Raw genomic sequence first — 26,399 nt, forward strand, 5'->3', positions numbered from 1 at the left:
TTTTGCGGAAAAACTTGCCAGTCTAGATGCAGCCTATATGTTTTGTTAGTATATAAAGTGGTACCAGACCATTTGTTGTTTTTTAAGTTTACATATGGAAAGACAGTATATATTTTAGCAATGGTTGAAGTATTCCCTCTATAGTTCTCTTCTAAATTTAATTCGGGATTTTGGTCTTTGTATATTTTACTCTGAGGGAAGCTTGAATCTTTATGGAGACAAATTCATTTTCCATTAGGGTAATGTGTTTACAATTCACTTTCCTCTTCCCATCATTAAGAAAATAATGCTCTTTGAAATATACCTGTCTTGAGTAACATTAGGCCAGTATAGCAACCCGTTTAGTGTCTCAAGATGTTAGCAATTATACCTTAGGTACAAATTCAAAGTATACACAATTTGCTGTAAGTTAGAGCTTGAGATAAACTCAACAGTTCACCTGTGGTTTTATATTATGACTGAGATGATTCTGATTAAATTAGGTTGTATACCAATTATTTTTAAAGGCAAATTTGCACCTTTATTTTGAAAATGGAAACTGGTTTACCTGTAGTGTAATATGCATTAGATATTTCATGCCAAATGTATCATTCTTATTGCTAATTAGGAGAAATCAAAGAAGAAAAGGCAGTGACTACATCACTAATGTTAAAAATGTTGCCACTTGTAGTATTTATTGTCTAACTCCTGTTAGAATGAGTCTGACCCTCTTCATTGAAAGAAACAGTCTTTTAATCTCATACAACTACCTCCCCCTCTTCAGTGGCTTCTCATCTAATTAAAAATTCTTCTTTTGGCTTTGAAATTCCCTCAAAGACTTGCTTCATTCCACTTTTTTTTTTTAACCTTAGATTGCCCTCTTTCCCATCCTGGTCATTTGCTTTTCCAAATCGTAGCCTGTATGGGTACGTCTACACTACAGTGTTATTTCAAAATAGCTTATTTCAAAATAACACGTCTACACACAAAATGCATTTCGAAATAGCATTTTGCTATTTTGAAATAGTGCGTCCACATTGAGTGGACTCTGAATCACATTTAAGGCTGGCCAGAACCAGTTCCAGCAGGGCACCAGGTCAGGACTTACTGAGGTCTGTGCTTAAAGGGACACCCCTTCCCCTGCCCCCCTGGACAGCCAGTTCTCAGGTTTCCCTGCTTGCTTGTCTACCTCGATGAGGGACAGCAAAGCATTTTGTCTCTGCATGCTCTGGTTGCCCTCACTCAGGACACCACAGAACTCGGCAACATGGAGCCAAAGCTGCCCCTGGGCACTCTGGTGCTTCTCTTGGACATGTTGCTGTGAACCTGGCTGCACTTTCTGTAGGCTGACATCCGGGAGGTCCATCGGGGGGCTGTCAGTATCCAGGAGGCCCTGTGGGAGAGCTTCCACCCTGAGGAGCACTAAGAATCTCCCTGGTCTGCCCCACTGGGGGCTTGTGCCACATTCCTCCCTCAAGTCCTTCCACTTACTCCTCCCTAACCCCCTTCCCGATGTCAAATAAAATACACGTATTTTCATGAACACAAACTCTCTTTATTTAAAAAAACTGGGGGGGAGGGAATGAAACTCTGGTAAGACTGGGGAAAGGAGGCAGGAGAGGGGAGAAGAGAGGGTAGGAGAAGGGAGGGGAAAACCTGGGAGGAGGGAACTGGAAGGCGGAAGCAAGGGGAAGAAGGGGGAGGGGTAGCTCAGGGCTCAGGGTTGGGGGGCTCGCCGGACCAACTTGATTGTTATGCAAACCTGCTCCTGGGTTCGCATGTGGCCTTTGGTGGCCAGGTTGGCAGCTATCCTGCCATAGACGGCCATGTTTCTCCATCTAGTGCAGGGATCATGGATGTTGGGGGCATCCCCCCCGAACCTGAATAAGGTTCATGATCTCCACCCTGGATCAGGAAGGTGCTAGCTTTCTCCAGGCCCTGGCAGGCTCCTGGGAGCTGGCAGACTGCTCCTGGGGAGCGGTGGAGGGCTGGCTGCCAGTGGCTTGCTGGCTCATGTTTTGGGGCCATGTTTGGGGCTGCCAGTGGCTTGCTGGCTCATGTCAGGGGCAATGACTGCTGGCTCTGGGCTGACAGGCTTGGAGCTGGCATAGGCACTGTGGCCACAGTTTACCCGTTTAAGTGCTCCGGAGATGGGGGGAGGGAGAGAAGTGTTCTTGGTGTGAAAGCAGGCTCTTTGCTGGCCAGGCCTCTCACGCGTATTGCCATCCAAGCAAAAGGTCAACTTCCCCTTGATGAAAACCCTTACACTATGTAACTTAAAGATCAGCGACGAACAGGAACCAAAACCAGACCCAAAAAGTTCATGTAAAGTTCGTGCTGGTTGTGCTGACTGTGCCATGCCCGATAAGGCAGAAAAGGAAAAACAGGAAACCATCTTACCCCCTTACTCTTGTCACTTAACAGACAGGGTCTGCTAGCCTATCACAAAAAGTGCGCAAAAGCTTTCTCTATAAAACAGCTTCCCCTCCTGTATCAAATTGAGGAATCCCGAATAAACATTGGATGGCAGAATACGAGCCAGGCCCAAGGACTGATCACCCTAAGGCCACCTCCCGCTCAGCAAACCAGAGTTCCTGTAGAGCGTAACGTATACCGACTATGCTGTTGTTGCTGTTGTACTTTGTGTTTTTTCTAAGTGTGAGTATTGCTATCTAAACTTAGTTAAAAGTTTTGTTAAGTAGTATTGTTAAGAGTTTTAGATAAGTAATTAGACTTATGAGTAAGATTAATGTAAACATAACTGTTGATAATCCCTGGTCCCTTATTGACAACTATTGGGACTTAGAAAAAGCTCAGGGAATTTTCATTTATTGTATTGCACTTTGCTTATTGCTCCTACTAATAGTTATTTGGCGGTCACGCATGTAAGAGACTAATAAAGAAAAACTATAATTGGAAGTATTCTAATAAAAGTTTAAAAGATATTTAGTAATAGTTTGCCTGTTTCTGTGCCTCCCTGGGACTAGCCACATTTCCGAACCTTTTACTTTTAACCACACTTGGTTGAGTCCACAGTGGCCACCAGGGCACCCTGGGAAGGCTGGAGGCCCCCTATTTTGAAATAAGTGTCTACACAGCACTTATTTCGAAATAGCTATTTCAAATTTGGCATTATTCCTCGTAGAATGATGTTTACCAAATTTAAAATAAGCACTCCGCTATTTCAAATTTATTTCGAAATAGCGGTTTGGCTGTGTAGACGCTAGGAAAGTTATTTTGAAATAAGGGCTGTTATTTCAAAATAACATTGCTGTGTAGACATACCCTATGTTATTCTGAACAGCTGGTTTATGCCCTTTCATTTGGGTTGAAACTGCTTCAATCTCCCATTCTGAACAATGTCCATTTAGCCTTTGGATGCATCTGCACAGAAGTTTGTAGGCATTGCATTGAAGTAATTCTACTAAGAATAAGGCCTGTTCCACTTTTGTTGTTTTACAAAGATCTTAATATATCCACAGTTTTTCTCCTGCTCAAATTCCTCAACTATCTTTTATGTCTCATTTAGCCTTTTTAAACACACTTGAAAGTCCATAAATCTCTTCTGGCACATAGCTTTCTGTGCTGTTGTACCTGGTCTTTGTTGTTCCAACCAATGGTGATATCATCCTGATGACAGTGTGTTGAATGCTCCACATATATATTGACCTTGGAATGCTGGGGAAAAGGGATGGCAAAAGGATGGGAAATCTCCACTGAAAGGAAGAGTTCAAACAGGTTAAGTTCAGATTACAGCACTGGTTTTCTGTTACTTTGAAAAGGTACATGGAAGAACGCCGTTTTCTCTTCAGATAATTGTGCAGTGTGTTGACTTCAGCATCGAGGGCCATATGGTCTTTTAAAAAAGGTCTGAGGTGGGAGAGGGCCACTGCCCCAGAGAGAACACCACAGGTAATGTGCACAATGACCAGAGGGTTGCTGGCCTGCCCTGGTGGAATGTAATTTACTACAAGTTCGTTCTGAGGAAGGTCATATGAAATAAACAAGTTGCTTTCCAGTCTAATCCCAAATGATGGAAACAAAGGACTCAGTCTTGAAGACTTACTACTTGAAGTCATTGACAACTTTGCCTGAGCAAGATCTATAGGATTGGTCTGAAAATATTTGAACCTATCTGGCATTAAAATATTTAGATAACCAGCTTTTGTGTCATTCTCTTTTAAGTTTCCTTTATTTTTAGCTATCAAGGCTTTGTAGAAAGTTGAGTAACCTACCCTTAATGTCATGAGCTCCAGATAACTTTGGGAAGAATCCATTGTAAGTGGCTGTTACTTTTCCCTCCTTGCCGTCCCACAGTACAATGTGTCTCAACAAATGAGTTCTGTTATTTGTCTGGTATACTGTTATGAAGACAAGCTGCCTTGGAAGGATTTTTAACTGTAATTAGAGGGGGAGAGAAGACTCCATTAAAACTCAGGGTTTAGGAGACAGAAAAATCTAAAATGTGTGATTTTGGGTTAAATTCACTAGGGCCAGTGGTCATCTATTACATAAATATGTATTACATAATACATGTATGTAATAACTGTATGGTGTCTGGAACAATGGAATGTGGATCCTTCACTAAGGCTTTTAAAACATAAAAAACAGCAAATAGTCTAGCAGCACCTTAAAGACTAACAAAACATGTAGATGGTATCATGAGCTTTTGTTGGCACAACCCATTTCTTCAGATGAATGGAGTTATTAAAGGTCCAGTTTTTAAGTAAATAGGAGTTGGAGGGGAAGAGAAGGAAAAAAAGGGAAAGAAATGGTCAATTAGAGTCTGCATGTTACATGAAGCTGATAGAAAAGTTGCACATTCATCTGAAGAAGAGGGTTGCACCCACAAAAGCTCATGATACCAACCACATGTTCAGTTAGTCTTTAAGGTGCTACTAGACTATTTGCTGTTTTTAAAGTTTTTCTAGTTACAGACTAACTCAGAGACCACTTTGAAGCTTTTAAAGCTTTTAAGTTAGTACCATTATATAAATGACAATGAATGTCTGCAGTCAGACATGCTTCTTTCTCTACTGTAACCAAACATATGCAGTGAAACATACTGTGCCCTCTTTGCAACATACGTTTTCAAACACATTTCTTACTCCACCATCTCTATTTGACTACACATATAGCAGTACTCTGGTGCACTCACAGTATCACCATTTAAAAATTTCCAGCATTTGTGCAAGCAGTTACTGTGAACAGGGGTGTAAGAAGTTTCCAGTTTTCATCTGTACGTGGACTAGAAAGCATGTTTAGTAACTGTGCAGCAAGAGTTGGCCAATGTTCAATTTGAAATATTTTAGAATATTTTTTTATTTTTTCTATAGCATATTTTGTATACGCTGATCACTGGCTTATATGCATACACAGAGAAACCAAACCAAACCAATCAGTGGTTACATTGTTAGACATAGCCTGGTCCTGCTGCTGATATAGCAAAGCTCCTTATGGAGTTAGTCTTGAGCTTATACACAAAATGACGGTGGGCATTTAGCTGCTGATACTAACCTGGGGCATTGTGTGCATCATTTCAATGACTTTTCTGTATTTGGTCTCAGTGAAAGTTAACTTAGTTGCAACATGGAAATCCTTTTTTTCAATCCCGATAGAAAGTCTGCCTTCCGCTTCCTTTCTGGAGTAATTTACCTGCAGGAATTTCAGTTAAAGGAAGAGAGAAACCTGACCCTAGTCTCTTGTATCTGTGGCAGAGTGGACAAATGGCCCTGGTATTTTTTCCCTCCCATTTTGCTTTTGTTTTTCACACCCAGTGCTAGTAGCCAGTTTCCTTACTGATTGTTATGTTTTATAATAACCAAAAATTATAAATACAACTTTGGGATTCAAACACAATTATTTATAATACAAATTTCTACCATTGCTTTATCCTTTGCTTAGTAAGTGGTATCTAGTGATATAAATGGATCCCTCCTATTATGTTAGGAATGCCAACAATTATTGTTTTGGAACATCTCCAGCATCTTGGAAATGTGCAGTACTAATAAATAATAACTAAACTGAAGTTAGTGTTAGAAATCCTGCTGTTGGAATCTTGAAAACGTTAGAGGGGGAAAGCAAAGATGTGGAAGGTGGATAACCTGTAGATAATTTACCTTTGAGGAAATTTCAGTTGAACCAGGGAGGTATTGAAGAAGGAAGGGGACATTCTGTAGGACCTTTATATTCAGTTCTTCACTAGAAGAAAGAAGTGCATAGTTTGTTCACAAATATTTCTACATTTACCAATAAGTCACTGGAACACAACACTCAAAAGGGTACTAACTCAGTGCTGGAATAAATGGGTGCAATGGCACGGGCTGCTGAATCAACTAAAGTTTTGTGAATTATGAATTGTTCTTAATAGATTTGTTCAAGCCAAAAGAAACTGAACAACGAAATTTGACCTCTATGGAAGATATGCATGTGTATTCCAAAGAAGTATATGGCCCAATGTATAAGCATATGAATTACTTGGAATGTTTCACATGTGCATCACTTATTTAATACGAGATTTGTACTAGGGAATATAAGCTATTAATGCATTCAGTTATTCAGTTATTGTTTCCAGATGAAAACTTGCTATTGTCAGAAATTCTAGCTAAAGGTGAATGAATTCTTTCTTGGTGCAAAAGTCCCTGCTGGGATATACTGAAATACATGAGTAGTATTCCAGAGCTTCAAGGGCCAAAATAATACATTTCTTTGACCCCTTAAAAAGCTCAGAAGTTTGTGTTTTAGTCTTCCCCAGACCTTTCTATTATGATATTTACTATCTAAGGGTATGTCTACACTACCCCGCTAGTCCGAACTAGCGGGGTAATGTAGGCATACCACACTTGCAAATGAAGCCCGGGATTTAAATTTCCCGGGCTTCATTTGCATAAGCGGGGCGTCGCCATTTTTAAAACCCCGCTCATTCGAACCCCGTGCAGCGTGGCTACACGGGGCACGAACTAGGTAGTTCGAACTAGGCTTCCTAGTTCTAACTACCGTTACTCCTAGCACAAAATATCCATCCACTTTCCCAAACCCCTGTGTTTGGAGCAGGCCAGGGGAACATCACCAGCTATTAGGGACAGATACCACTATTCAGCCCTGCATACATTTCCTGGAGCTAACGGTCTGTTTATGAGGGCTATGTGTTTTATTTAAGATTTTATTATATACTTCATTAGTATTTGGGCCATTTAAGAAGGTCTTAACTGTGTTTCTGTGATCTCGCCAGCATAATTAAATCTTTACAATTACCAAAATCGCTCTCTCACCTTTGCTGTTTGTTTTTCACATGGATAGAGAGTGAGAGGCTTGTATTGAGCTCATAGGTCAACTTCAGAGAGCCTTCAATTTCATTTTCAGTCAGGCCTTCAAGGAATGCTACCTGGGAAGTAAGCAGAAAAATATCAAACAGAATGAATAAAGGGCAACCTCTCACTATAAGGCTCTCTGATATAAAGCAAGTCTATTGTGTTGGAGCTGCTAACTCATGCAAACCCAAATCAAAGTACGTCCTTAGACAACACACAGTAACATGTGCAGGGTCTTTTAGCGCTTCACAATAAGTCATATGGGTTGTGTGCCCCTTGCAATGTTTCTCGGAGTTTCCCTAGTCATGATGTTGCTTTAACAGATCTTAACATGTTGGGCAAAGAAATAAAGAGCTGACCAGTGGATGACAATTCTGCTTCATGGAAGCTTTCAAGTTTTCAACATTTGTTTTCATTCTGTGAACAAGCCTTCTGACTGGCTGAATGAAAGAGGGAATGTGCAAGACTCGGTCAAGCTCACTTGATGTAGCTGGCTGGTCAGAGCACAGGCTTGCGGAGATGGGGAGCCCATGTTCAAATTGCTGCTGCCTGATTCAGAGCAAACTTTTTCATCCTAAATCAAGCAGAGTGAAGACATGAACCTGCATCTCCCACAAAAGGTTTGTGGAAACTGACAGAGCTTTGCAGAATAGCTCAGCTTTAATAAAGCTGAATATTTGTTGAAGCAGCTCTACAGCTCACACAATTTAATAGCTGTTGATTTTAAAACTGAGCTATAGTGGGGAGCAGCAGAAGACTTAAGCCATATTAAATGGAATTTCCTGCTTTAGCAGTTATAAGTCTGACTTACATTTCTGTGAGTAGGTTGTTTCGGAAGTAGACTCCCTCTTTTTTCACTTTGATCCCTTTATCATAGTTCATCATACTTAGACAATGCAGGCTCAACTGCACTGCATTAATATTGTATCCATGAGCATCAGTTAACAGAAATGTAACCATAAGATTTGAATGCTTGTAGGCTTATTGGGAGGTAGCTCATTTAGAGCTTGACCCTACAAGCTGCTGAATTCCTCTTCACGGTCAGAATGTTTTGCGTACACTGTGTCAGCGGTCAGCATTAGCTGGAGTGTTTAGTAATTCAGAGTTATACTCTTGCTTCATACTGAATTATTAGTACTGCTTCTATGTATGTTAAGGTAAAGGAGACATTCCAGTGTAGGACACTGAAATGTGCTGTAGTCATTACATTTGGTCAAACATCCATACTAACAGCCTGCAAATGACTTAAACCAATGTGAAGAAATTCTAGACACATTGGCTGTGTCTAGACTGGCCAGTTTTTCCGGAAAATCAGCCGCTTTTCCGGAAAAACTTGCCAGCTGTCTACACTGGCCGCTTGAATTTCCGCAAAAGAACTGACGATCTCATGTAAGATTGTCAGTGTTCTTGCAGAAATACTATGCTGCTCCCGTTCGGGCCAGTGTAGACAGCTCAGATTTGTTTTTCGCAAAAAGCCCCGATTGTGAAAATGGCGATCGGGGCTTTTTTGCGGAAAAGTGCGTCTAGATTGGCACAGACGCTTTTCCGCAAAAGTGCTTTTGCAGAAAAGCATCCGTGCCAATCTAGACGCTTTGTTCCAGAAATGCTTTTAACGGAAAACTTTTCCATTAAAAGCATTTCCGGAAAATCATGCCAGTCTAGACATAGCCATTGTGTGTAGAAGCAAAGTCTTTCTGGTTTGCTAAGAATCTGGCCACATTAGAAAAATGTGATTCCCATGACTTATTTTAAATCTGCTCCTTTCTGAAGTATATGTTTGGACATGTAAGAACTACCTACTGGATTTATTTGAAAGTGGACTGTTAGCTCTGCATGGTATTTACACTGAGCCAAAACCTGCTCTCACCATTGTAAATCTGAAGAACTTCCACATAAGTTATGGATCCATGCCAGTGTAACCAAAATTAGAATTATTATCCATGGTAACGCAATACACTCCTCTAATCCAAGCACACAAAGCTATCTAGCTAAGTTTTATTACCTTAATCATGAAGGGAAGTCCCAAATCCTTGAGGGAGGTTATTGAATGTTTTACCTCTGCCATCAGTTCAAACATACCATATAGTTCAAAGTCAGCAACAACACCCATATTCAAAGTTATATATTTGTCATCGTATCGAATTTCAAGAGTTGTCCTGGCTTTTTTTTCTAAAAGCAATGAACACATTATTAAAGATGCCATTTTAATGGGTTCCATACCAGTCAGTGCAGGTTTTTACAAAAACAAAAGTGCCAGTGAACACACGCCTTTGGAATAAAGCCATAAAACACCAGCCACTCTAAAATGACATGGTCTGTGGTCTTGGGTTTGCTGAACCCAAACTCTGGCTTCTTTAACTGCATTTGCACATATTAAGCACTTAAGATTTTGGTAGAAATGTAGCCGTATTAGTCTGGTGTAGCTGAAACAAAATACAGGACTATGTAGCACTTTAAAGACTAACAAGATGGTTTATTAGATGATGAGCTTTCGTGGGCCAGACCCACTTCCTCAGATCAAATAGTGGATCTGTTCATTTTTTTTAATTGTATCCTTTGGTATATATGGTTGTAACTATTTTCTTCCACTATTTGATCTGAGGAAGTGGGTCTGGCCCACGAAAGCTCATCATCTAATAAACCATTTTGTTAGTCTTTAAAGTGCTACATAGTCCTGTATTTTGTTTAAGATTTTGGGTAACTTAAAAATGCAAGTTGTCACACAGGAGTCAGTGTGCTTTGCGAAATCAGGGCTTTATTGTCTGTCAATACACATGATTTTCATAGCATCCAGCAGACTGATATAGTTTCCTTTAGCAAATAAGACTTGTTTTGAGGTCAGATGCAAACAGAGATTAGCATAATTTTTCAAATTAATTTTTTTGTTCTTTCTTTCATTTCCATTTTTTCAGTAACAAAATGTAAAAAGGACATAAAAGGAGGGAAAAACAGGAGGGAAAAAGGGGGAACCTGAAAGCCAGAAAAGGTTTAGAAAAGCAAGCAAAAATATAGAAAGGCATATGTGAGGCTTGTGAGCCACTCTGATTAGTGGCTGGCTCAAGTGAGAAAGAGCACCTAAAAACAGCTAACCTTTTGATGTAAGTAGTAAGGGCTTTAAGCAGTTGATACTGAGAGCATTGGCTTGGTCTGCTGACCTCCATGACACTTTTGATTAGGAGACTGTTGTTTCCTTACATCATACAGAGTTTACTTAAAGGTGACTGTTCTGCCATTTGAACACAGAAGACATTTGTTGCAATGGGAGAGAGGAATGCAGATGGATGTGCTGTGCTCTGTGATGGCCTGCAGATCCACAGGCCACGCCATGTGGTGGGGGTAAGATTTATGCTTGCTGTAGAGAAGACTACTATAGTCCTTGACACAGAACTGCTGGTCAGTTCTCCTAGGCTAAGCGAAGTGGGACCAACAGATTCACCAAACCATTGGGCAAGGTGTGATGGGGGGGGGGGGGGGGAGAGATGGCTCTGCACCCCTGGAAGGGCAGGGCTGGAACTAGCCTCCCTCAGGCAGCCCCACTGCTGCCCAGCGCACATCACACATCACCCAGGCAGCCTGTAGCACTGCCTGGTGCATGCTGCATTGGGCTCCAGCAGCAATTTGAAGGGCCTGGGACTCCGGCCACCACCATTGCCATTGTTACAGTGGCAGCAGCCTGGAGCCTTGGGCCCTCTGTGGTTGGGCCGGGCCAAGCCTGCTTACATGCTCTTGGTTCAGAGACCAGGTTGGGCGTAGGGGGTACAGTTTGTGCCACCTCACCCCCAGGTTTTTCTGCTCAAAGTTCCATATGCCACAAAGCTGAGGACCATGGGCCAACCACTTCAATGCAATGGTATGTGCACGCAGAGCTGCAACGCCACTCCAATTGGCCTGAGGGGCCGCTAGGCCAAATGGGGTCAGCAACCCCCCCACAAGGAAATCTGCTCCTGTGCAGCAGAGTCTGCCAAGAATCTGACTCTTGGCTGGCTACCAGCATGTGTTGTGTGGGTGAGAGGGGAGACTCCCTGGCCCTCCCTTCCCGCAGGAAAAGGTGAGCAGGAACCAGGATCTGTGTCAATGACCCTTTCCTTTTATCTAAGAATTGTGGGACAAATGTTAATGATGGTGTGTGACCTGAATGAGTGGGCTGTGTGCCCACGTGGGCTTGAGAGATGGAACTCCCTTCCTCTCCCCAACTGCCTACTCTCTGTGGCCAGGAGTGCAGCAATGTATGCTCCAACCGAGCCCCTGCCCTCCCTATTGACAAACTCACTCTGCACTGCAAATCCCTTTGGGTCTGTGTTCTGCTACATGGTATTTGGTTTCTGTGCACTGCATGGGGTCGCTCAGTCCTACCATTCCCCTACATACAGAAGAACTCCCTTGGTTCCCAGTGGTCCGGGATCTGCTACTAAACCTCAAATGGAAATCTCATCACTGCCAGCTGCTCTGCATTTTGGGAATGAAAGGAGAATTTCATGCTGCAAGCGTTGTTTGATAGGTCTTTGAGTTTTCTTTGTTTTTTGTATGCTACAGATGGTGGTGGACAACCCATTAATCAGATTGATCATTAATGCTTGCCTTTTATCAATGCTTGCCTTTTATCTCCGCTTTTATTATCTATTATATATTTGAGAGAGATTTAACAAACAACAAATAGTCTAGTAGCACTTTAAAGACTAAAAAAACATGTAGATGGTATCATGAGCTTTCATGGGCATAACCCACTTCTTCAGATGACTGCAGGTTGTGCCCATGAAAGCTCATGATACCATCGACACGTTTTGTTAGTCTTTAAAGTGCTACTAGACTATTTGTTGTTTGTTAAGACTAACGCAGTGACCCCTCTGAGGATTTTGAGGATTTTTGTTTGTCTGTCTCTTTGTTCAAGAACTCCTAAGCTGTAAGAGTTCAGACAACCAAATTTGGTATGCAGCTTCCTCTTATCATAACTAAAAGCAAGATCAGGGTTTGGTTGTGCCAGGAAAATGGGATGTGTCTGGAATGAGATGGCTTCTCATTAAGCCATATAGAAAAGAGACAGAATCATCAGGCAGGTGAAAGGCGCTCTGTCCAAGGCAGCTCCAGCCCCGACTCTCCCACTTCCCAGGCACCCTTTAGGAAGGTCACAGGGGCTGAAGCTTCCCCCCAATTTGTACCAGAACATTGCTGGCTATTTCCCATTGTCAGGCAGTGAGGGGAAAGTGCACATTTTGCTGAATTCCTCACTCTGGCTGGGTAGTACAAGGGTGCAGATAAACCTGGATTTGTTCGGGGGACATACACCTCTCCCTTGCTGTGCCAATGGGGACTGCAGTGGCCATGGAGCGGTGCTTCTCACCCAGTCCCAAGCTGATGCAGTGAGAAAGGACTGGGGTAGTCCTTGCTGCCTGATGCAGCCTGCATACCGAACCTGCCCACCCCAGCCACACCCCCAAGCAATCATTTAAATGAAGCACATACATTTTCATTTTATTTTCCAAAACAAAAAATAATTGATGTAAGGACGTGGGCAATGCTTAGGAAATCTTCTAGTTGTTACATAAAGGAAACATATTTGATGGAGACACATTTGCAGTAGTTTGGCTACTTAAAAACAAACAAACCTGGAAACTCATCTTTCTCAGCATGAATAAACCCCAAAACAGCTGAATTGTTTTCAGTAGAAATAGCTAAATAATCCTGTAAAAGCTGGCTGGAAGATGAAGACAAAATTGTACATGATGCAATTTGTAGTACAGCAAATTCCCTTTTGGGGTTAAGGAGCAGGGCTCTGGTGATTGAGTCCAATGCCACCACAGCCAAAGATTCTCTGTGTGACCTGGGGCAAGTAATTTTTTCTCTCTGTGCCTCATTCCCCCATTTATAGCACAGCAGTAATGTTGACCTTTCTCCCCCAGTCTTGCCTACTTCAGTTGTGAGCTCTTGGTATAAGAACTGGTGTTTTTCACTATGTTTGTCCAACATCCAAATCAATAGGGCCCTGATCTGAGCTGGAATACAAAAAATAATAGATCGAACCCATCTGAGAACACACACATTTAAGTGCTACCATTTGTATTGGCAAAAGGAAGTACTGTGCCCTTTTTGACATTTCAGCAGCAAACAGCAATTCAATTTACAAATAATTACGCAAACAGTAGTAACGTATACAAAACCCTGTTACATAAAACAGCTAAAACCCTTCCCCCCCCCAGCATCCTACCTAGTTTCTGTAACACGAGAGTCAGATTGGTCGCCTTAGGGTAGCCAAACGTCAGTAGAGCCTCACTGTTATGTAAACATTGGCAGAAAAATTCCATTTGCTGGCCAACGTAACGAGAGTTAACTGTGTATGTGACTGATGTTTGTCCAGCCATAATTTGCATATGTCTCTCTTGAGAGGAATTTAATCTTTGAAGGGACACAGCCATCTGATAAAAGACATGTAGATGTACTGAGAACAGACATTCAAAGATAATATCCTGGCCTGTTTCTTAGGAGGACAGTAAAAGGAAAAGTTACTTTTATCTATAACGGTTACTGAAATCTACTCCTAAATAGCACAGAGTTTTAACCCATTCATTCATTATCTATAAACATTTCTAGTATCAAATATACCCAACTAAACAAACTGCAATTTAACGTAAGTGTAATCAGTTTGATGTCACATATTGCTCAAGTTACCTTATCCCATAAAAGGATGAAAATATCTCAAGATTATATAATAATCATCACAAATATACGGTTTAGAAGACAGGAGGATTTTACTCTTAATTCCATGAGAGATAGGATGACCAGACACCCTGTTTTCAAAGGGACAGTCCCCTATTTAAGCAGGGGAAATCTGTCCTATATTTTCTGTATTCCCACATCAGTACTGATGGATCCTGCTGCTGGCCAGATCCTTGCTCACCAGTTGCCTGTCCATTAGCAACGAGTGTGGTGGATGGGAGTGGGGCAGTGACCAGTGGAGCTGCAAAGCTGGTGGCAGGGTAAAGATGCAGTGTGTAGGGACAGCCATTCTCCCTGCTGGTATGTCACTGCGGCCCTTGCTGTGTGCTGGCTCATGGCCAGCAGAATCTTCACTCCGTCCTGTTTCTGAATGGCACTTGCTGTACTGTGAGCTGCATGGGCAGGTGAGTGCAGATAGGTTCCAGGTGGTGTCTGGTTATGTGGTACTCTGGTGCCCACCCACTGGACTTTTATGTGCTCCCTCTTGCTGTTCTCTCCCTGCCTTGCCTGCTCATCTCACCTCCCAGCTCCCCTGCTCCTCCATATCCTCCTTGTGGGGCACATCCTTCCCCTAGTACTGTGCAGAGAACAAGCTCAACTCACTATCAGCCAGGCCAGCGGCAGATGATGATTTTGCAGGGCCCACCGCAGCACAATTTCGCGGGGCCCCCCCTTTGACATGGCGCATACATGGGGCTTCTTGAAGAGCGGGGCCTGGGACGGCCGTCCCACTCTCCCTGCCCTATAGCTATCCCTGCAGCAGGCTACTTCCTTCCCCACTGACTGTGGCTGAGCCAGTGCCCCAGGATATCCCACAAGCCTCTGGCTGGGCCTGGCTAGAATGAGCCAAGCCCTGGATGTGCCATAGCCCCACTCAGTGCTGTCATGGGGAAGCCTGTCCTCTCCTCAACTAAGCTCTGCAGTGTTGGGGGGGAAGTGATTTCCCTGAAGCTGCAGGCTCCACAACAGCCCCCCCCCACCTCCAGACAGGCACTTTCTTCACTCCTTACTTCTGGGTCTTGTCCTCAGGGACTGCAGAGCTGCTCCATCCCCTAAGAGCTGAGCCACCTCTCTGAGTGGGTTCACTGAAGCCCTTGCAGTCAGGTTCTCTGGGCCCTGGTGCATAATAGCGATGTACAACTCTCTTTAATCAGTTAACCAGTTAAGCGTTATCACTTAAAGGGAATCCTGTGGGAGGGAGGGGGAAGCTGGAATGGCTGCTCCAATCTGGATGGGTCACTGGTTAACTGGTAAGCATCAACCAATATGGATGATGCTTATTGGTTAACTGGTTAACCGCTGATAGACCTAGTGAATAATGCATTCTTAGGGTTTAATGCCTTCCTGCCGATGCTGTAGCCAGGGGACAGGTGGTAGCTGGGTTAAGTTGGTGACCAGCAGCTGCCTTTTGAAACTGTGTGGGCAGGAAGGGACAAGCTACTTCCAGCCATGGGGAGTTGGAGGGGAGGGGAGAAGAAGAGATGAGCTCTGCAAAGACACAGGCCAGGACATCCCTCTCCCTCCCATCTTCTTCTCCAGCCACTGGAAGCAGCCCATCCCTTCCCTCCTGTACAGTGCTGAAAGGTGGCTGCTGACCACATTCTGGTGTAAATCCTGGAAGAAATAAGGGGTGGGGCAGGGGAAATGCAACCTTCCCATGTTACCTTGAGACGATGCAGTGCCAAGTAGCAGAAGGGACGGGTCTGTCCCAGGGGCCAACAAGACATGGAGGGCAAAGACAAATGGGCAGGGAAGTTTGAATTGGTTGGTCATCGACATGGGAGAGAGAAGTGTCTGGGAATGTGTGTGACCTCTTCACATGTGTGTTGGGGAAGTAGGAGTATCTGTGTCACCCTCCCCATGTCAACCCTAAAGCCTTGAAGATAAAGATGGTAAATAAAAGAATCCAACTACACAGAAATTCTTTTTAACAGGTTCAGTCAACCTGATGTTAATTTGAACATTTGTATTGCTTAGCTCTGGTAGGTTGCAGTTGAACTCACTTAAATTTGAGTGTTTTTACCAAATGTCCTGTATTCAGCATAGGGAAAATATAGTTACCACAGTAAGGGGACATTGAAGGAAATATTTCCCTGTAAATTTCACAATTCCCATTAAAATAATGAAAGTTATATCTCCTGAGCAATGCAATGCTCTGAAAAATGTATTTCTTCAGGACTTGCCTTTAAATGCCTTATCATTATATGCTCTGTAGTATCAATTATCAAAATGGACCAGACTGGTTCACAAAGCATCAAATTCATCCTTAAGACTCACATTTTTTCCTTGTAAGGACAAAAAGATTGCCAACTTTGGGAGTAGATACTATGTTTATGTTCTGTGTGTGCAGAATGCCGAATACAGAAGGGTTCTAGTTCATGACTGGAGTTCCTTGGTGCTACTGACACACAAATAATAAATAACAAGTCAATCAAACTATTTTAAAATAAAGAATACCTGGATAGATGCTGAGACTCCAAGTTGTGTCAGCCATGGCCAAGTATGCTGGAAATTCCCAGTCGCGTTAGTTCTTGACTCAGACTTTTGGATTTGTCCTCCAAGAACCAACAGACCAGAACCATAGAGTGTTTTGATATTGAAACTCTTGCTATCTCTCAGGTCAATGGTAGCCTGTATGTGATAATATCAATTATATGAAAAAGGGTGAATTTACAGAAATTAGAACTCTCGTTAGTCAGGATTCATTGAATCCTAGGGCTGGAAGAGATCTCAGGAGGTCAGCAAGTCCAGCCCTCTGGCCAAAGCAGGACCAATCCCATCTAAATCATCCCAGCCAGGGCTTTGTCAAGCCAGGATTTAAAAACCTCAGGGATGGAGATTCCACCGCCTCCCTAGGTTACCCATTCCAGAACTTCACCACCCTCCTAGTGAAATAGTTTTTCCTAATATACAATCTAGACCTCCCTCATTGTAACCTGAGACCATTGCTCCTTGCTCTGCCATCTGAGAACAGCCTTTCCCCATCCTCTTTGGAACCTTCCTTCAGGTAGTTGAAGGCTTCTATCAAATCCCCCCTCACTCTTCTCTCCCACAGACTAAATAAGCCCAAATCCCTCAGTCTCTCCTCATAGGTCATGTATTCCAGCCCCCTAATTATTTTGGTTGCCCTCAGCTCGACCCTCTCCAATGTATCCACATCCTTTCTGTAGTGGGGGACCCAGAACTGGATGCAATACTCCAGATGTGGCCTCACCAGTCCTGAATAAAGGGGAATAATTACTTCCCTAGATCTGATGTCAATGCTCCTCCTAATAGAACTTAATATGCCATTAGCCTTTTTGGCTGCAAGGGCACACTCATATCCAGCTTCTCTTCCACTGTTATTCCCAGGTCCTTTTTTTGCTGAACTGCCACTTAGCCAGTCAGTCCCCAGCCTGTAACAATGGGATTCTTCCCTTTTCAGTTCAGGATGCATCTTTGAGATGAAGTGTAAAAGGGAAGTCCCAGGAGCTTGTGGGTCATTGAGGATCACATGGCACTTGTAGAAAGGAAAAGTTAACGTAGGTGTTTAGCATGAAATTCCAGTTTCAAATTCACATTCTACCTCAGGGTTCCCAGCCTCGGTTACTTCTAGACTGTTTCCTTGTTCAGAGTTGTTAAACATGTAGCATCCTATTACTCTGCATTACCTCTCTGTTTGCTCTTAGGTGCAATTCAAGGTGCAGTTGATACTTTTATGAAACCTTAGCAAGTTTGGATTCCTGTTACCGGAGGAAGTTTGCCACTCTCTTTGTGCATCAATACGCTAGGAGAGTGCAGCTGGTTGCCTGGACACTGGCATAGTGGAGGACCCCGGGTTCTGGAATTCAATTTCTCCATGACAGAGCCCAAGCTCAAGGTGTAAAGCAAAGCCAGTCTTGCCTGAGATGGCACTTTTACTTCCCTTACTCCTTTTAGCTCAGTGAACAGACTGAGCCTCATGCATTATCCATACATTTCTGTTTTGTTTTGCAAATGTCAGTGCATGTACCCAGAGACCTACTGTATGAAAGACATTTAAAAAAAATTATGGATGTAGAGGCTCTCTACACAAACATCCCACATGCAGATGGAGTACAAGCTGTCAGGAACAGTATTCCTGATGATGCCACAGCACAACTGGTGGCTGAACTCTGTGAATTTATCCTCACACACAACTATTTCAGATTTGGTGACAACATATACCTCCAGACCAGTGGCACTGCTATGGGCACCCGCATGGCCCCACAATACGCCAACATTTTTATGGCTGACCTGGAACAACGCTTCCTCAGCTCTCGTCCACTTACACCCCTTCTCTACCTACGCTACATCGATGACATCTTCATCATCTGGACCCATGGGAAGGAGACTCTGGAAGAATTTCACCATGATTTCAACAGCTTCCACCCCACCATCAACCTCAGCATGGACCAATCTACACGGGAGGTCCATTTCCTGGACACCACGATACAAATAAGTGACGGTCATATCAATACCACCCTATACAGAAAACCTACCGACCGCTATACTTACCTGCATGCCTCCAGTTTCCATCCCGGACACACCACACGATCCATTGTTTACAGCCAAGCACTGAGGTACAACCGCATATGCTCCAACCCCTCAGACAGAGACCTACACCTACAAGACCTTCAACAAGCATTCTGTAAACTGCGATACCCACACAAGGAAGTGAGGAGACAGATTGACAGAGCCAGACGTGTACCCAGAAGCCTCCTGCTACGGGACAAGCCCAAGAAAGAAACCAACAGAACACCACTGGCCATCACCTACAGTCCCCAGCTAAAACCTCTCCAACGCATCATTAGTGATCTTCAGCCCATCCTGGACAATGATCCCTCGCTCTCACAGGCCTTGGGAGGTAGGCCGGTCCTTGCCCACAGACAACCCGCCAACCTGAAGCATATTCTCACCAGCAACTACACACCGCACCATAATAACTCGAACTCAGGAACCAATCCTTGCAACAAACCTCGGTGCCAACTCTGCCCACATATATACACCAGCAACACCATCACAGGACCTAACCAGATCAGCCATACTGTCACTGGTACATTCTCCTGCACATCCACCAACGTAATATATGCCATCATGTGCCAACAATGCCCCACTGCTATATACATCGGCCAAACAGGACAGTCCCTACGTAAAAGAATCAATGGACACAAATCTGATATTAGGAATGGCAACATACAAAAACCTGTAGGGGAACACTTCAATCTTCCTGGACACACTATTGCAGATCTAAAAGTAGCCATCCTGCAGCAAAAAAACTTCAGGACCAGACTTCAAAGAGAAACTGCTGAGCTACAGTTCATCTTTAAGTTTGACACAATCAACTCTGGATTAAACAAAGACTGTGAATGGCTTGCTAACTACAAAAGCAGCTTCTATTCTCTTGGAATTCACACCTCCAGATCAGCTGCTAGAAGTGGGCCTCATCCTCCTTGATTGGATCCACCTGGTCATCTCCAGCCTGATCCTGGCCTGCATATTTATTCCTGCCTCTGGAAATTTCCACTACATGCATCTGACGAAGTGGGTCTTTGCCCACGAAAGCTTATGCTCCTACACTTCAGTTAGTCTATAAGGTGCCACAGGACTCCTCATCGCTTTTGCAGATTCAGACTAACACGGCTACCCCTCTGATAAAAAAAATTATGACATTTTCCCTGCATTTTAATGCATCAGCTTTTCTCCATCCTATAATGTAGAGTTGCTATATGCTGTTGAACAAGTTATTGTGTTTCAGCCCAGCGGGGAACTTAATTTGATGATGGATCCTTGCGTATGATGAGTGATGTGCTTAGAGGGAAAAGGCATTAAGTATATGTAATATTACTAACTAGAAAAATATTACCAGCATGAGGCCAGGATAGCTAATTGTAATTATTGGTTATTAAATAGCACAGCATGAATTTTTAAGGAGGATAAGCATAAGATGTGATGATTACAAAAAGAAAATTAAATTCTATTTTCCAGAGACTCCGTGCTTTACAAATGACTGTTCATTTGTCTGTCTAGGCTAAAAAGCCAGTTGTACCAGACATTTTTACTGGGTGTCTGATGATTGAGCTACAATTTAGAGGAAGCATTCAACTGTTTTCAACTTCTGCTTCCTACCCCATAAATAGGATGTGTAATTCTCTCTGTTTATTTGGCAAACCCATAAGAGAACCATGCTTCAGAGCCACATTTTCCAAGTATTTTTGGCACTCCCTCCTCTTCTTGAAGCCACTTTTATTGCAGAGAAGTTTAGAGATATTTGAAAGCCCCACATTTTCTTCATACCTAGACAGTTCAACCCAGACATTTGTTGGTAAGGTTTATCTTATTCTCGTCCATCCAGGTATGCTGTTAATAAGCAGCTGGTACCATTTCATGGGCCTCTTATCTCACAAGGGCTCTCCAGTGTTTAATTTCAGTAGGCCATTTCAGCTACATATAATTGAAACAGAAGAGCCCAAAACCATATGAATAAAAACACTGTCCAGTTCTACACATTGCACAGCTGAAGTGGCTCACTGCATGTGGACCAGGACTTATTTAGGGTGTGTCTACACTGCACCATAAGTCAAAACCAGATACGCAATTTGAACTATGCAAATTGCATATTTGCATATCTTATTTCAATGCTAATTCGAAATAGCTTATTTCGTCATTTGGCACTGTCTATACAGTGCCAAATTTTGAAATAAAGTTCTATTCCGAAACATCCCTTACTCCTCATAAAATGAGGTTTACAGAGACATCGGAATAGCATGCCCGAAATAACAGGCTTGCTGTGAAGACACGAGATAGTTATTTTGGTATATTCCAGTATCCCGAAATAGCTTTGCAATGTAGATGTAGTCTTAATGTGCAGAGGAGAAGAGTTAGGGGTAGCTCTCAAGTATCTGAATGGGGCTTCCAAAGAAGATGGAGCCAGGATATTCTCAGTGGTGGAAGCTGACAGGACGAGGAGCAATAGTCTCAAGTTGCAGTGGGGGAGATCTAGGTTGGATGTTAGGAAAAGCTATTTCATTAGAAGACTGGTGCAGCATTGGAATAGGTTGCCTAGGGAGGAGGTGGAATCTCCATTCTTTAAGGTTTTTACGTCCCTGCTTGACAAAGCCCTGGTTGGAATGATGTAGTTGGGGTTGGTCCTGCAGGAAGTTGGACCTCCTGAGATATCTTCCAACCCTGTAATTCTATGTTGATAATCTGGGGGCTGTGTCATACGTCACCAATGTATTGCGTAGGGTGATTCATGTTGCTTTGGAGAAGAATGTCTCCAGGAATTAAAGATTGCTCTTCAATTAAAGATTACTACAGGGTGCAGCTCCACGCTCTCTATGCTTGTCAATCTCCCTGTCTCTGGGGGTAGGCAGGCCTGGCTCTGCCCCTGGCCACTGGGGAGGGCTGGGGGCATACCAGCCCTGGCTTCTCACCTCCCTCCCCCACAGCCACCGAGGAGGGGAGCACCAGGACCGTGCCAGCCCTGGCCTCTCAGCTCCCCATATACCCCGGCTTCTCGACCCCTCCCAGTGCCCCAGCCGCAACCAGCCCTGGCCTTTCAGCTCCCTTCACAGCCGCAGCCAACTCCAACCTCATGTCCCCTCCCCACCAGCCAGGGCTGTGCTAATCCCTGCCACTTGGCTCCCCCCAGGCCTCTTGGGTCCCGCCCCAGCTTCTCACCCCCACCCCTTCCACCGACTGCCAGGGCTGCACCATCCCTGGCTTCTTGGCTCCTTCCTGGCCTCTTGAACCTCCACTGCCTCTGGCCGCAGCCAGTCCCACTTCTCACCCCCCTCTGCCCTCTGGTTGTTGGGACTGCAGCCATCCCCGGCCTCTCAGCTCCCGCACAGCCTCCCGGCTCCCCCAGTCTGTCACCTCTAGCCTGATACACCCGCTCCCTGGTCCACAGCCCCGGCCTCCCAGCCTCTGCCCCCCCCCCCCCCCCCCACCCTTCCCCGGTCACAGTCCTAGTCTCTTGGCCCCCCTCTGGCTGCCGGAGGAGGGCCAGGACTGAGCTAGGGGATGGCGGGAATGGTGACAGTGGCTCCTCGCTGTTCTTTGGGGCCCTGACACTCTAGGACCCAGCGGGGAACTACCACCTCTGCCTAGCTCGTACTCAGGCCCCTGCCTGCCAGGCACTCTAGCCTCAAACAACCCCTCTCCCCCAGCAAGATTACAGTGTCAGTGTCAACTTCCTGCAGGGGAGAAGAGGAAACCCCAAGGCTCGTGCTGGATTTGGCTTGTGGGGGAGCATGCATGCTGCTGTGGAGAGTCTATCACAATGTTAAGAACATTGTGCATGCAACCTTCATCTCCTGCAAAACCGTCACACACTGGGGCCCATTTGTGGTACCAAATTGCTACTCATGCTAATTTAAGTTTTGTTGAACAGAAAGGTTAAATAAAGTTGTATTCTACAGCTGCTCCAGTGTCTTGATTTCTTCCAGAAGGTATGTCATGTTATTGGATTGTGAGGGGAGCAGCCGGGTCACTGCTACACCCATGGGGGAGGGGGGATGTTTGCCCCAAAAGTGGTACAAAGGGGGCCATGTGAGGGGTCAAACAAAAGCTTACTTTCTTCTGATTCTGTATCTGCTCTTCATATATCTGTATAATGTCTGTGTGTGGAGTTAGGAATCTGTACTCTGTATGGAGACTGAAAGTCTCTCTGAATGTGCTTGAGCGATGGGCTCGCCCTATGGACATGCTAATTGGCAAGGTTCCAGGGACAATAGGACCCTTAAGTACCCAAGACCCACCCGTGAAGGATTAACTGTTACTCCTCAGGAGCTTATCTCGGAATCCCGTTTCTCTGCCGCGTGTAGATGTGGGCAGTTACTTCGGGCTAGTCAGTTTCCAAAATGGCGACCGGCCGGGATTATGCTAATCAAGCATGGGATATTTAAATCCCACGCTTCATTAGCAATTTCAGTCACCCTCCTTAGCCTCTCTAGTTCGAACTAGGGGGCTAGTGTAGACGTACCCATAGGTAGTAGGTACAGCACCCAGTAACATCTACAATCCTCTTTTTTTTTCCATTGCAGTTCTGTTGTATACTTCCATACAAACCAAAGGACAACATACCTGCAACTCTATCCTGTCTTCTATTCTCAGTGCCTTCAGTGCCTCTATGTTATGTGTGAGCTTGTAGTTAATCGACACACGGTCCAGCTTCCAAATGAAGTTCAGTTCTTCTGTAATCTGTTTTGTCAGCACAAAATATGTTATCACCTGTACACAGTGCATCTCCAGCATAGACTACATAGTGACCAATCAGAACGATCATTTCTGATCATTCAGTATTCCCTTCAGTTTTTAGAAAAACAGTACTTCCCAGAACGATCATTTCTGCTGGATTACAGAAAACATTTCCTAACAGAAAATATAACATTTGTATAGGCTATTAATGGAATGTGAATTTTGTCAAAATTACTGTTTTTCTAAAAATGGAAGGGAATGCAAAAATGATGGTGTTGCACAAAGACTTAAAAAATGAAGAGTTTTGCTACCCCTTTGGTGATTGGCATCATGTATCATTCCTAACATTTTCAAAAGCTTCAAACCTTTAGGGGGTAGCTGAGTTAGCCTGTAACTGGAAAAACCTAAAAAACCAACAAATAGTCTAGCAGCACCTTAGAGACTAACAAAACATGTAGATGGTACCATGAGCTTTGGTGGGCACAACCCACTTCCTCAGCTATTTGTTGTTTATTAAATGCCTTGTTATGGGGATAGTGCAATTTGAAAGATTGAAAAAAAAACATATTGGAGACTGGGCAGGCTAATAGTTAAGGCCCAATTCAGTGTCCATTGAAGTCAATGAAAATCTTTCCATACCTTTAAAGGACATTGGTTTGGGGGACTTACACTTGATTTAAAGCTCAGTATAGTCAGTGACTAAATGGACTTTAGAACAGGCTCTTAATTAGCAGGTCTGGCGACAGACTTTGTTGGGCCCTGGGCAGGAGAGGGGAATATTCTCCAGGTCCTCCTGATGGGGGAGGGCTCAGTTGGAAGGGGCGGGACCTGGGAGTAGTCTCCCTCCACTCAGCCCTCAGTTCCACCTAGACCATGGGCTCCAGAAGCACTTTAAATGACCCGGGGCTCTGGCAGCTGCTGCTGCCACAGTAGCAGTGGTGGCAGCTGGGAACCTTGGGCCCTTTTAAATTGCCAGAACATGGGGCAACTGCACCTGCCCTCCCCCTCCACCTATGGCTACACTAATTAGTCAGACTTTCTGTTTGAGAATGTGGCTAAATATCCAGGGTAAGTCACAGAGGTCTTGAGAATGGTCTCATGCTATTTCTGGATGGGCAAGTGTCCATGGTTCAGTGACTTTCAAGCCTTCTTTAACTGAAGCTTGTAAGGCCATGAAAGAGCCCCCACACAGTAAATCTTTTAATGCATCATCCACAGTTCTAACCAGGAGCACTTTGTCACCTATGCCAAATAAAAAAAATAAATAGTCATCAAATCATCTCAATGTTTCTAATCTTTACTCTGTGCAACAGGGATGTGGTGACACTTACTTCTTTGCCATCCACACTAAACTGAATGAATCTTCTATAGAGGTCCCCATTTTTTTCTGAAGTCATATCCACTAATGTTCTTGCAGGAATGCCAACATCAATTGCTCCTTGAATATTATGAGTTATTAAGGCATCCAGCTCTTGTTTATCCTGTTAACAATTTCAAACACACATAGTTTTGAACTAGGAGGGTCTTCTTCACAGAAAGCCTTCCCTTGTGGTTTATAACCAGCTCAAAGAACAACTCAGTAAGCCTCTATCTCCTCACACTCTGGAGAAATAATTTCTGTAAGCTAAAAGTAATAATTGTATTGATACTAATGCCATTATACTGCTCATTCTCTGCTATCTAACACTATCTGAAAACAAGTAAAGCCAAGCTGTACAATGGTAAAAGCAAGGTGAGCTATAATCACCATAATTTTATTGTGTTATTGAAGAAATAAATAGACGATTGAACTGGCCACTACTCTATCAAGTTCCACTTTTAAACTCAGTGTTCTCTTTATTAATCAGAAACCTTTTACTTCTTGTATGTACACTGCTGTAGACTTTTATGGTGTCTATACGATATTACAGTAGGGAGATATATTGTAGCTTCTGTAGCATTGTATTGAGCATATTGTCCAAATATAATAAAAGGCATAAAAGTACAATATAAAAATAAACATCTACAAGGAACATAAGCAAGTAATTCAGAAACCTGAGGTGGGGTGTATTATGTTATCCATAGCATTTGACTTACAGTACATTATAGCAATTTCCTAAATCACATGCTGGGCTTTAATGTTGCCTCAAACTATATATTTGTTGTTTGTTAGTTAAAAGACAAAATTGCAGTTTCCCTACCTGTTTTTCCTAGTAATAAAATAGTTGTTTGTAGATACAATCGCACTTTACCTCATACTCATTCCAATAATCAGCATGATACTTACGTCAGTGGCTTTTAATATAAGAAGTCCCTGTAATGTCCTTTCATCGACAATGATTAGCATTTGTGAATCTAAGTTCATTTTATCTATCAGGATGTATCCTGATCCATCAATTTTTATTGGTGTTCCAAGATCCTGTAATAATTAAAATAAACATTCCACTTGAATCTTTTATGTTTATTTAACCTTTTTTCCCCTTAATAAATGGACTATGGGGCATCTGGCTAAGAGACTAGTAAATCAGACAACATGATTATCTAGTCAGTGCATGGTAAATATCAGAATTTTTTTTAAACAGTAAATAAGTATACATTGCTTCTTCTTCTTACCTATTTTAAAATGTTTGCTTATATTTTAATATGTGGAATAGCATAAATGGGGAACAAAATAATGTGAAAGATTTTCATGATTATTCTGTCAGATTCAGTGATGTGCTTTACATTGCTGTAGTGACAAAGTAGCCATAAATTGAGTGAAGCCAAGTCTATGGCTGCCATGCATGTGGTGCAGAGCAGCCAGAGTATTCTGGGATGTCTGGCTCATTCAGTGATTACAAATTTCCAAAATTTTCCATCTTAACCTCTTCTTCTTTTCATTCATATCTGTAAGCACAGCGGTCTATGAGATGTAGGCTCATGGTACAAAAATGTAGGTTTTCAGTAAGATTTTCCATAAAGGACTATATATTACTTAGTTTAGCTGCCTTTTTACTAGGAGTCTGATTTTATACACACATAGCACATGGGTATAAATGGTGCAGAACAGTAATGTGCTGCAGAGCCCAGAATGGCAGTGTTTTGCACTCATTTCACACTGGTGTATACAGCTCACAAAGGCTATGTCTACATAGCTTCCTCCTTCCACAAAAACCTATGCAAATTAAGCACAGATTAGCATATTGCTGTGCTTCATTTGCATAATTAATTAGGGGCCATTTT

At 43.3% G+C, this 26,399-nt stretch overlaps 1 protein-coding gene across 5 annotated transcripts in view; it reads right to left on the minus strand.

The window, feature by feature from the left end:
* Positions 1-26,399, minus strand: part of APOLTP (apolipoprotein lipid transfer particle homolog) — a 232,974-nt gene that overhangs the window by 37,752 nt on the left and 168,823 nt on the right. For all 5 annotated transcript variants that reach the window (XM_075899317.2, XM_075899315.2, XM_075899314.2 and 2 more), the window contains 11 exons: positions 25,465-25,596; positions 24,530-24,679; positions 23,085-23,201; positions 16,458-16,631; positions 13,492-13,699; positions 9,292-9,458; positions 7,251-7,363; positions 6,099-6,180; positions 5,497-5,634; positions 4,215-4,377; positions 3,574-3,695 (listed from right to left, as the gene is read on the minus strand). In XM_075899317.2, the coding sequence (XP_075755432.2) occupies positions 3,574-3,695; positions 4,215-4,377; positions 5,497-5,634; positions 6,099-6,180; positions 7,251-7,363; positions 9,292-9,458; positions 13,492-13,699; positions 16,458-16,631; positions 23,085-23,201; positions 24,530-24,679; positions 25,465-25,596 (1,566 nt within the window). The remainder of the gene's footprint in view (positions 1-3,573; positions 3,696-4,214; positions 4,378-5,496; positions 5,635-6,098; positions 6,181-7,250; positions 7,364-9,291; positions 9,459-13,491; positions 13,700-16,457; positions 16,632-23,084; positions 23,202-24,529; positions 24,680-25,464; positions 25,597-26,399) is intronic.

This window comes from Pelodiscus sinensis, chromosome 15, assembly GCF_052426305.1.
Source record: "Pelodiscus sinensis isolate ZL-2025 chromosome 15, ASM5242630v1, whole genome shotgun sequence".
In the NCBI taxonomy this organism is placed as follows: Eukaryota; Metazoa; Chordata; order Testudines; family Trionychidae; genus Pelodiscus; species Pelodiscus sinensis.